At 38.1% G+C, this 12,915-nt stretch overlaps 2 protein-coding genes across 3 annotated transcripts; both read left to right on the plus strand.

Moving 5' to 3' along the window:
- Positions 1 to 5,343, plus strand: LOC129948382 (uncharacterized). 2 transcript variants are annotated; one of them, XM_056059359.1, is made up of 2 exons: positions 1 to 624; positions 683 to 5,343. In XM_056059359.1, the coding sequence occupies exon 2, from the start codon at positions 3,595 to 3,597 to the stop codon at positions 5,341 to 5,343; it is 1,749 nt and encodes a 582-aa protein (XP_055915334.1). In that variant the 5' UTR covers positions 1 to 624; positions 683 to 3,594. The 2 variants fall into 2 exon arrangements, with proteins under 2 accessions (XP_055915334.1, XP_055915335.1); XM_056059360.1 differs by having other exon boundaries at positions 683 to 4,460.
- Positions 5,344 to 5,460: 117 nt separating this feature from the next.
- LOC129945091 (uncharacterized) lies at positions 5,461 to 6,893 on the plus strand. Its single transcript, XM_056054749.1, has 3 exons — positions 5,461 to 5,612; positions 5,658 to 5,914; positions 5,962 to 6,893. Exons 1-3 carry the CDS (start codon positions 5,461 to 5,463, stop codon positions 6,891 to 6,893), a joined length of 1,341 nt encoding a protein of 446 aa, XP_055910724.1.
- The last annotated feature ends 6,022 nt before the right edge of the window (positions 6,894 to 12,915 follow it).

Below are 12,915 nucleotides of genomic sequence, written 5' to 3' on the forward strand. Positions count from 1 at the left end.
GTGTGCAGGTGAGGTCAGTAATTAACGATGATTCAGAAAGTAGCCAAGGTGGGTGAGTTGTTGTCTTTTGGCTTCGAATGTCAAGCGATATATCCATTGTTCGAGCGATATTTAGCGCATTGTAGATTGTAGAGGGAACGCTTGGAATTCTTTTCCGGGGTAGTGTTCGTTTAGCACCATTTGTAACTGGAGACTTACTTGTGCAAGTTAACACCAGATTATGTGAATACAATTATTACATTCAACAATTCCCACACTTTTGCTGACACTATGTCTGGACATACAAACATCATGTGAGAACAGCGCATTCCAGCACGTAGCAGATGTAAGCCAACACCACCTGTGGGAACGTCGCACAACATCAGCAACGAATGACATTTGCGGGATAGGTGTAATCTAGAGTAAGAATTAGTTTTGTAATTAGTCTAAGTTTGAATTCGAAATAAAGAGGTTCGCCTCAAAAAAATATTGTTGCGACAGATCTGGCAACGCCTTTGCCTAACATCCAAACGCACCCCAATCCACCTGTCAATCAGTATTTTAATTCAATTAATGTTACTCACGAGGCCAACTAACCTCAATTCAATTTGGCGCCAGCGGCAGAACACCAGAAGGAATACGAAAGTAATATAAAAATTATTTACTTTAAATTTATAATTACAATTATAATTGTTTTGTTTAGGATTTTTTTAATAAATTTATTGAATTAAAATCGATATATTTTCCTTGGGAACATTTTAAAAAAATCTTTCTGGAATATGCCGCCGAAGGCCCCAAAAAATACTGGAACTAAGGAGAAGACATATAGCTGCCTCTTGTGCAACAAAGTGGATAATCTCCGAATGGTTCGCTGTGATAATTGCGATGGCTGGTATCACTATATTTGTGTTGGAGTGACTTCTTCAGTAGCCCATCGTGATTGGCGATGTACCCATTGTTCCAGGCTGCTTTCAAGTGGATTACTAGCATCACAGCAAACACCATGTAATTCTAAGAATGCATCAGTTAAATCCAAGAGTGAAGGGAAATTGGATAAAGTACATAAGGAACGTCGCATGTCTCTTAACGATGGAGATTCACGTCCTTTCGTCGGCGATCTGGTACCTCGAACCTCTTCATTATCCTTACCTGTTACAGAAAATACACCAAACCTATTGAGCGTGGTCACCAGTCGGCCACTTCCTGAAGCTCATTCTTCTCAAGATGATTTAGGTAATGATAATCTAGAGGTAGCACGGGATCTCAGCAATTCTCATACAGTTTTGCCGACTTCTGTAAATGGCGAACATTTAGGTAGTCATGAGATCTCTGCCCCAGCAAAAGATGACAATCAAAAACTTGATGGGATGTTTGCACCCAAGAAAATCAATAAGCGTGCGCGTTCTCAGATATCGAAGGCTTCTTCCTCTAATGTTAGGCGAATTAATCTTGAATTGCAGCTACTGCAAGAGCAACAATCAATTTTGAAACAAAGGGAAGAATTACTTACCAAGCAAAGAAATTTAACCGCCCATCTAGCAGAGGAAGAAGACCAAGTTTTATCATCAGATGAGGAAAGTGAGATTTCAAAAGTTGAAAGCTGGCTAAAAGCATCATATCCGATTCAGTCAACATCTAAAGGTGCACCTGCTGCGGAAAGCACAAACGCAACGCTGCTTCAGCCACCCACTGTTCCTCTAGTTAATGTTGGTACTGGAGTGTCTCACCACGACCCACTGCTACAGCAGATCTTAGAAAAATTACTTGCTTTAGAGATCAAAACGTCTACCCAAACGGTTAATGCAAATACAACTGATTGGATTCCACCTGGAATGCTTACAATAAGCGCAAAAAACACAGCGCCGGAAAAAGAAGATGCGTCCAAATCAAAAACTGATTCAAATGATGTACGAACTATAACACGTGAACAGGTTGCGGCTCACAAGGGAATATGAAAAGAACTTCCTTAATTTGATGGTGACCCAGAAGAATGGCCCTTATTTGTGGCCACATTCGAGCAAACAACTAAGCTATGTGGATTTTCGGATCCGGAAAACCTTCTTCGTCTTCGACAAGCTTTGGAAGGAAAAGCACGAAATTCAGTTAGAAACTTATTGCTGCATGAATCTTGTGTGACGCAAATAATATCAACATTACGAATGAAGTTTGGCAGACCGGAACTAATAATAGATGTCCTGTTGTCGCAAATCAAAGAAATGGCAGCACCTAAAGAAAATCGTCCAGAAACAATAGTTGACTTTGCACTAGAGGTACAAAATATATGTGCCACCATGAAAGCTTCTGGTTTGGTGAATCATCTGTGCAACCCTGAACTTCAACAGGAATTGGCCTCTAAGTTACCTGGACTTTAAGGTCCCTTTTGGGGAATGCACAAACTAACATTGAAAAACTGCACATTGGATGATTTTAGTAAGTGGCTGCTTCAACTTGCTGAAGGGGCAAACATCGTAATGATTCCAAGCACTTTAAAAAAAGGTCGTCGACGAGGAGCTCTTAATACTCACGCTGTGCAAAATGATCCTGTTGATACTGAATCCTGTGCTATTTGTAAAGGTGATTGCAAAGGTGTTGAAAAGTGTAGCAAATATTTACAAATGAAAAGAGCAGATAAATGGAATGCACTAAGAAACAAACAACTTTGTGGAAGATGTCTCAGAGCCCACCTACCAGAGGCTTGTTCATCAAGTGCAGTGTGTGGTGTATATGGATGCCGCTCTTTTCATCATCCTAGCCTTCACAAGGAATCTTCAGTGAAAACAGTTTCGTTATCTTCACGTATGAATACACATCATAACAAGGAAGCACGAATTCTTTTCCGAGTATTACCAGTTACCCTACATGGAAAAGGCGTTCAAATATCAACATTCGCGTTTTTTGATGAAGGGTCATCATTGACATTAATCGATGAGAGTTTGATGAAGGACTTGAACCTCAAGGGTATCCTTCAACCATTATGTCTTCGAAGGACCTCAAATACTCATCGTTATGAAGATGATTCCATGATGCTTGACCTTGAAATATCCAAAACTAATAATTCAATCAAATTCCCACTCAAAGATGTACATGCTGTGAAAAATCTGAATTTACCAGTACAGTCAATTGATGTGAATTTGTTGCAGAATCACCACAAGCACTTGAGAGGTCTTCCTATAAAATCGTATACAAATGCTGAACCAAAACTTCTCATCGGACTTAACAACTGTCAACTTGGAGTAAGTCTAAAGTCTAAAGAAGGTGAAAGCTATGAACCAGTAGCAGAAAAAACACGTTTGGGCTGGACATTAAAAGGTCAATCAGGCAATAGTCTATCTTCTGAAAGTACCATGACCCACCACGTGTTTCAAATGTGCGACTGTGAAATTTCCGAAAATAGTGAGCTGCTCGAGATTGTAAAAAACTACATTTGCTTGGACAACTTAGATGTTGATTGCAATAAGGATTTGCTTGTGTCAAGAGAGGACCAATACGCTTACGACCAGCTGCAGAAGATTACTCAAAAAATAGAAAACCGATATTAGACTGGTTTACTCTGGAAACATGCCAACATGCCTCACCCAGACAGTTTCCCAATGGCGCTAAGACGAGCAAGCAAAAATGTTAAGAAATCCGGATTTAGGTTGCACGCTGCAATCTAAAATCGAAGATTACGTAGCCAAGGGATATGCAAGAAAATTGAACCCGTGTGAAGTTGAAACAAAAAAATGTTGGTACTTACCCATATTTCCGGTGATTAATCTAAATAAGCCCGGAAAAATAAGACTTGTGTGGGATGCTGCAGCTAAAGTTGATGGTGTATCCTTAAATAGTATGCTTTTGAAAGGTCCGGACCATCTAACACCTATGGTATCTGCGATTCGAAAATTTCGTCAAAGGAAAGTCGCAATTGGAGGAGATATAGCTGAGATGTACCACCAGGTAAGAATTCGCGCAGAAGATCAAAATTATCAACGTTTTCTTTGGTTTGAGCCAGGTGCTCTAAAACCATCAGTCTATGTAATGTTGGTAATGACCTTTGGGTCAACTTGTTCGCCAAGCTGTGCTGAATGCATTAAAAACCTTAATGCTAAAGAGTTCCAAGATCGTTTTTCTAGAGCAGTTCAAAGTATTTTGCATAACCATTATGTAGATGACATGTTGGATAGTGTTGACAGTGAAGATGAAGCAATTCAACTCGCACGTGATGTCCACTACGTTCACTCGCAAGGTGGGTTTCAAATCCGGAACTGGGTATCAAACTCTAAGACGGTCTTAAGTGCACTCAACACAAAATCTGTCGATACAATTAACTTAAGTTCTGAAAGAGAACTTGCCACAGAAAAGGTGCTTGGGATGTGGTGGTCAACATCTGATGACAGTTTCGTTTTTAAAATTTCAAATCGTTACAAAAACGAGGATGTGCTTCGAGGCGAAAAAAGGCCTACTAAAAGAGAGGTTCTCAGTTTATTAATGACAATTTTTGATCCCTTAGGTCTCCTTGCATTCTATGTTATGTACACCAAAATATTTTTTCAAGAAATATGGCGTTCTGGATGTTCATGGGACGAGTTCATTCACGATAAAGAGTATTCAAAGTGGTTACACTGGATTCGATTGTTACCTGAGGTGACAGCTATGAAAATACCAAGATGTTACGTAAGAGCTGATTTCAAACATTTTCCAGAGTTTGAGATTCACACGTTTGTGGATGCCAGTGAAGATGGATATGCTGCTGTGAGTTACCTGAGAAGTACCGATGGAGATCTGGTCGACTGCGTTTTGCTAGGATGTAAAACTCGAGTAGCCCCTATAAAACTGATGTCAATTCCTCGGTTAGAGCTTCAAGCAGCCGTCATCGGAGCTCGATTAGCCAAGAGCCTTCTAGCTACCCATTCAATTCAAATATCTAAACTAACATTCTGGTCAGATTCGCGCACTGTACTATCTTGGCTTCGTTCGGATCACCGTCGCTACAAGCAGTTTGTAGCTTTTCGCATCAGCGAGATACTCGAGTTGACGGAATTGTCTGACTGGCGATGGATTCCAACGTCAGAAAACGTAGCTGACGAAGCAACGAAGTGGCAACGGATTCCTGATTTTTCAAACGACAGTCGATGGTTAAATGGACCATCTTTCTTAAAACTTAATTCAAGTGACTGGCCAAAAGAAGATTACAAAAGTAAAACAACAGATGAGGAACTTCGCGCCCAATATATGGGATATCATGGGAAAGAAAGTCTGGCTGGTGAGTGTTCTATTGCTATTGAACCCGAACGCTTCTTTTCCTGGAAAGCATTGCTAAAGGTTATGTCAAAAGTCATCAACTATGCTCGATTTTGGAAAGAAAGGGTCTTTGAAGAAAAATGAAAATCAAAACATAATTCGAAACTTCAAGTTGGTGTTGTTAAACGTAAACCTGTCTCGTAAAACGAAATTCAACATGCTGAGATAATTTTGTGCAAAAAAGCACAATGTGATGAATTCATGGATGAAATCTTGGTGCTATCGAAAGGAAATGCTATTAAGAGATTAAGCCCCATCTATAAGCTATCACCCTACTTGGATTATAATGGCTTACTTCGACTTAGTGGAAGAGTGGCCCTCGAGAACAGAGATGATCCTATCATATTGCCTAAGTATCACTATATTACACAACTAATTCTTCTTGATTATCATTTAAGGTACCATCACTGTAATAACGAAACAGTTGTGAATGAAGTACGGCAAAAATATTGGATTCCACGTCTCAGAGTTATTCTCCACAAAACTCGACGAGATCATTGCCAATACTGCAAGAATCAAAGTGCTCGACCATCTCCTCCAAAAATGTCATGTCTCCCACAGACACGCCTTGCTTCATATTGCCGCCCTTTTACATATGCTGGTGTAGACTATTTTGGCCCTTTACCTGTCTCTGTACGACGCAGCAGTGAAAAAGGTATGGAGTGTTAATAACGTGTTTGACAACAAGAGCAATCCACATAGAGGTTGCCTATTCGTTATCGACAGACTCCTGCATAATGGCCATTCGCAACTTCATGGCCAGACGTGGGTCTCCTGTTGAACTATGGAGCGACAATGGCACAAACTTCAAAGGTGCGGAGCGTGAATTGAGAGAAGCTTTCGAACTGGTTGATAAAAACAAAATAACGAGTGCGTTTACAAGCTCTTCAATGAAATGGCGTTTTATACCACCCAGCTCACCACATATGGGAGGAGCCTGGGAGCGTTTGGTGCGTTCCGTTAAGGATGTACTTTATAAAATTTTACCATCACGCAATCCTAATGATGAGCTCTTACGTAGTTCTTTAATGGATGTGGAGATGATTGTGAATTCTAGACCACTTACATACATTCCAATTGATCATGAAGAAGAGGAATCCCTGACTCCTAACCACTTTCTGCTTGGCAGTTCTAGTGGTATTAAGCCAATAATTGAAGGTGTAAGCGAGGGTGTGCAACTCCGAAGAAATTGGCAAACCGCTCAACAACTTGCAAATTCATTTTGGAAAAGATGGCTACGTGAATATCTACCCGTTATAACTCGACGTTGCAAATGGTTTGATGAAGTAAAACCAATCGAAGTAGATGACATCGTACTCATTGTTGATCCCGATAGTCCTAGATTCTGTTGGCCAAAAGGAAGTATCATTGCTACTAAAGTCGGCGCTGACGGTAGAGTGAGAAGTGCGTTGGTTAAAACTGTTGCTGGTATATTCGAGAGGCCAGCTACGAAAATTGCGGTGCTTGATGTTCGTTGGCTCAAAGAACGAGACGTAGTAGGACCTCAAGAGGACATACTGGGGGGGAGTGTTGCGACAGATCTGGCAACGCCTTTGCCTAACATCCAAACGCACCCCAATCCACCTGTCAATCAGTATTTTAATTCAATTAATGTTACTCACGAGGCCAACTAACCTCAATTCAATTTGGCGCCAGCGGCAGAACACCAGAAGGAATACGAAAGTAATATAAAAATTATTTACTTTAAATTTATAATTTCAATTATAATTGTTTTGTTTAGGATTTTTTTAATAAATTTATTGAATTAAAATCGATATATTTTCCTTGGGAACAAATATATTTGTTTGACTTTTCATTACAAAATAATTTAATTGGCGCCCTAGCAGGGACCCGTTCCGCGTGTGTTAATAAAAAGAGCCAGTGATCTTAAGTAGCCCCCGTGCTCACATAATTAAAATAACCGCGCAGATCGGTGCTCCGTTTTTAGAACTCAAACCAAAATAAAAGCGCGTTATAATAATAATAAATAAAAGCGCAGATCAGTGTTCTGGTTAAACTCGACTGAAATCAATGCAAGGAGTCAACGAAGGATTCACTAGTTACTGGTCATAGGTAAAAAGGAAGACGTCCCATTGGCCAGCAGCATGATATTTTGGTGTTTAATGTGAGCTAATATTTAAGTTTTTGTATGAAATACGTATAAAAAAAAGGAAAACAATCTGTTGAAGACAGAATTAAAAAATATAATAACTAAAATTGAATTTATAAAGAAATTATATATATACAAATCTATACCATATAACTTCACTGAAGAGGAAAATCTATATAACAAAATCAGCATAATTATTACAGTTAAATTAAAACGAAAATAAATTAGAGTGACTACGGTTAAACTTATCGAAAGATTACAAAAATCAGCATAATTATTACAGTTAAATTAAAACGAAAATAAATTAGAATGACTACGGTTAAACTTATCTAAAGATTACAATAATCAAAATTAAATTTATTATCAAAAATGGTTGTAACAAGAACAGGTGCCGGTGATTCCCTAGATCCTAATCAAATTCAAGGACAGCCCCAAGCTCCTTCAGTTCCTATTACCATTAATCCATTACTCAATCCTACTACTTCCCAAATAACATCTTTTTCCCAAACCCTTCCACATACACGGGAGCAACTCAGGCTTCGGGCTCGAGCTTTACTCAAGGCATTCATACAATACATGCTCTCCCCAATAATAGTCAAAACCATAATTGCTCCTTTCATTCAAGTGCATCTAATACTGACCCCCCGCCTGTGTCAGAAGTAAGATCCACTCCCGAATTAGATACGCTCGTTTCCTCAACCGTAAGCCGAGTACTCGAGCAGCAAGGGAAGCAACTATTAGAAAACATTATAAATCCTACTGCACCACGATTCTCTGCCGTGGATCAAATAATCCTTCCTCGATATCAAAATTAAACGCATGATCTGGAAAAAATTCCCGACATCGTAAGATGTCGTCGAAACTTTTCAGGAGAGACTTGCGAGTTCTCTTCTTGGAAAAAAAGTGTAGAAAGAGTTTTAAAACTCTACGAAGACATTAAAGGAACCACCAAATATTACGGGATACTAAACGTTATCCGTAATAAGATTACCGGTCAGGCAGATGCGGTCTTAGAGATCAACAATACACCTCTCGACTGGAAAAGTAAAGTCAATTTCTTATCTATGAGCTATGCCGATAAACGAGACATCTCGACACTCGAGTACCAAATGTCGGGATTAGTTCAAGGGAATTCATACATTCAGCAATTTTATCAATCTGTAACTTCACATCAACCTCTGCTAAACAATAATATATCATGTACGGACATTTTTTCGGAGTCAATGAAGTTATTGACTAAAACCTATCGTGACAAAGCGTTAGATACATTTATTAGGGGATTGAAGGGTAACTTGTAACTTGATCTCCTAGCCATGAAAGAACCAGCGGACTTGCCTACGGCTCTATATTTATGTCAGAAATATGAAAACCAACATTTTAGGTCCCAATATGTTCAAATAACCATGGGGCAACAAAGAAAAATTTCGCTCCACAAGCCGCACATACGCGACCACAGAATTAACCTCCACTAAAAGATTATAGCAGGTACCCTCCTAAACAAGTGCATCGCACTTATTATACACCACCCGTACAACAGGTACAACAACCATATCATTCATTTCAACCTTATCGAGAATTCCAATCTAACCGTCCCATAGGTAAATACCCACAAAGTCAACCTAAACCTTCTAAATCAAGTCCACCTACTAAAAGGGAACCTTTAACTCAGAGAACCCAAACGACAAAATACCAACCTAATTACCATATTGATCCATCTGAAGATGAGCTCAAGCAATACTACCAAAATCTAAGTTTAAGCGAAGAACAAGAGGATCAAACGTTAGAAGATTATGTTGAAAACACTACCGAAAAATCAGGAAACCCTGAAGAACTAGAACATCTAGACATAAATATTTTAGGCTAAATGACTCTTCCTTGCCTTATTTCGAGTGCAAGTCGAAGAGTGGTAATATATACCAATTTTTGATAGACACTGGATCGTAAAAGAATTACATACAAGCATCTCTTGTTCAAAACCCTATACAAAACCAAAAATCCTTTTTTGCTAAATCGATAGCAGGAAATATTGAAGTAACATAACATACATTGATTAATTTATTTAATATCAAAAGCATAAGCCTCAAATTCTTCCTTTTACACACTTTACAAACATTTCATTTAAAACCGCTCATACGACAAAAACACAACAAAACCTTCCGAATTCAGCTGTCCAAAATTTCTCGAACTTATTCTGTGAACCTGACGAGAAACTAACCTATACCACAAGGACTATAGGAGAAATCCGCACATTAACTGACTCACCCATTTACAGCAAATATTTTTCCTTCCCCATGGCATTGAAATCTGAAGTCGAAAAACAGATTCAACAACTTTTAAAAGATGGAATTATCAGACGCTCAAGGTCTCCATACAATTCTCCCATATGGATTGTATCGAAAAAACCGGACTCTACACGAAAAAAGCAATACAGAATGGTGATCGATTATAGAAAGCTTAACAGTGTAACTATATCTGATCGCTATCCCATTCCTAATATAAACGAAGTCCTTTCAGAACTAGGCGAAAACAAATTCACACACGCTCGAGACATAACGGACATTTTTAGAACACTCTTTCAGGCCAATATGAAGGTACAATTGGGCAATTTTACAAAACACAAGTTAAGTTTTTGGGATTTATTGTCTCATACGAAGGCATAAAGACCGAACCCGCAAAAGTTGAAGTGGTAAGTAACTTCCCATTACCACAGACCCTAAAGGACCTTCGCTCATTCCTTGGGCTGTCAGGCTATTATCGCCGCTTTGTCAAGGATTACGCAAAGCTGGCGAAACCCCTAACCACCCTTCTTAGAGGGGAGGAAGGACGTATGTCCAAAACACAGTCCGCTAAAAAACAAATTTCTCTCGACCCTGTCACCATTGACGCATTTGAAAAAATTAAAAGAGTCCTTACTTCCGAAGACATAGTTCTTTCTTACCCAAATTTTAACAAAGCCTTCGAACTTACTACGGATGCTTCTAACATCGCCCTTGGCGCTGTCTTGTCCCAAGAAGACAGACCAATCACGTTTATCTCGCGTACACTAGGTGAAACAGAAGAAAAATAAGCAGCCAATGAAAAGGAGATGTTGGCTATCATATGGGCTCTGAACTCCTTGCGCCACTACCTATCAACCCCTTACGTGTGCTCTCAGCAGCAAAAATAACAACAGAAGATGAAGCGATGGAAAGCAATCCTCGAGGAATATAGCCATGAGTTACATTACAAGCCAGGGAAGACAAACATTGTGGCAGATGCATTGTCACGTTCTCCTCAAATAAACTCCCAAGTATACTCCCTCACAACAACGGTACATAGTGATGAAAGTTCATCACAAAATCTCATACCAAGTATGGAAATACCAATAAATGTCTTCAAAAACCAAATCTTCTTGCAAGTAGGCCAAACTTCTTCTAAGAACTTTCAAATAATTTTCCCCACATATCATAGGCACACCATAACAGAGCCAGAATTCACCGAAGAAAACCAAAAACAGATCCTCAAAAAAATATTAAACCCTTCAGTAATAAATTGTATTAAAAATTCCGAACCCATGATGGGTATAATACAAATCATATATCCCTCACATTTTGGCAATTTCAGAATCAGATTCACTCAAATGCAAGTCGAGGATATTATTAACGAGTCAGATCAGGAAAACATCATAGCCGAAACACATCAACGCGCCAATAGAGATGCAAAAGAAAACAGAACCCAAATCCTAAAGAAATATTATTTTACAGGCATGATAGGCAAAATCAGAAGAATTACTAAAAGTTGTACTGTTTGTATTGAAAATAAATACAACCGTCATCCTTCTAAGCCTGAAATTCAACCAACGCCTATACCCAAATTCCCAGGTCAAATTTTACACATAGATCTATACTTCACTGACGGAAAAATAATTCTAACAGCAATAGACAAGTTTTCGAAATATGCCCTAACAAAAATTTTAAATTCTAGATCTAGCGAAGACATAAAACAGCCTCTAAGGGAACTTATACTAGCATTTGGTGTTCCCGAAATCATTGTAGTAGACAATGAAAAACCCCTAAGTTCTAGTTCTTTCTCTTTTATGCTGGAGAACCTTTTTAAAATTAAAATATTCCAGGTTCCACCTTATACTAGCTCAGCGAACGGACAAGTGGAAAGATTTCATTCCACGTTATCCGAACTAATGCGGTTTCTCAAGTCAAAAAAAAACTACATAGTACATTTTCTGAATTATTAGAGATGACAGTGTATGAATTAAAAAGAAACCAATAGACGTTTTTTTTTGGTAAAGAATTTTTGAATTATCCAGAACAGCTAGAAATACTTAGAAGAGAGAACGCTGAAAAAATTAAAAATAAACAACTCGCAGACTGAAATTACCATAACAAAAATAGAACTTCTCCAAAAACCAATTCCGCAGGAGATGTTATTTATGTTAAAATAAATAAACGAATAGGCAATAAACTTTCCCCCAAATATAAGAAAGAAGTAGTTTCGGAAAATAGGACCTCAACTATTGCTACAGTATCCGGTAAAGTGGTCCACAAGTCTCTAATTAAAAACTGAAATCTATTCCAGGCTCTGCATTGCATCTTTGCCGATGTTAAAATGCTCGATTATTCCAACGCACAGTCGATAGCAATAGACATGGGAACAGCAAAGGTTCAAACAGGAACTTTTAAGATTATACACTCTATCGACCTCAAACAATACCAAAAAATAATAGACGAACTGGAAACTTTGCTAGCAGAAAACATCAATTAAAACAATCCCATCCTTCCCTTTTTAAGCAACGAAATCCTTCAAATAAAAACCCACCTTGATAGACTTATGCCTACGACAAAAACTAAACGGTCACTGGACTTTCTAGGCAGTGTCTGGAAATTTATTGCAGGAAGCCCTGACGGACATGATTTTGAAATTATGAAGGAAAAAATAAACAATGTCCTAAGTAACAATAACAATCAAATTGTAATAAATAAAATATTGATTAAAAAAATTGATGAAATCGTCAATATGACAAATAATATCAATGAAAAATTAGAAAATAGCGACAAATTCAAAGACGAACTAGATTTAAACATAGAACTTAAATTAGGAATAATTAAAGAAGAAATGGTTAATTTAGATTATGCAATACACTGGGCCAAGGCCAACATTGTAAACACTTACATTCTTTCCAATATAGAAATTAATACAATCAAAGAAATTTTAAATAAAGAAGAAATGCCATATGTAAATGTCTTAGAAGCACTAGAATTTTCTCAAATAAAGATCGCTTCAAATAATTCTTTAATCCTTTATATGATAAGCTTGCCAACTACCACTGTAGAATCATGTAGAACAACCTTAATTAAGGCCGTGAAAAAAGGCAAAACTATTATTAAGATTCCTTACGAAAATGTCTTAGAATGTAAGAACGAAATTTATGGAATTATATCCCATGTTTATCATTTCATAAACTAGCTGTATGTCATATAAATAATATTGTAGATATCACCAACTCCACGTGCATTCCCCACCTACTAAATAGCAGAGCTTCAAACTGCACT

The sequence above is a fragment of the Eupeodes corollae genome, chromosome 2 (genome assembly GCF_945859685.1).
Source record: "Eupeodes corollae chromosome 2, idEupCoro1.1, whole genome shotgun sequence".
Taxonomy (NCBI): Eukaryota; Metazoa; Arthropoda; class Insecta; order Diptera; family Syrphidae; genus Eupeodes; species Eupeodes corollae.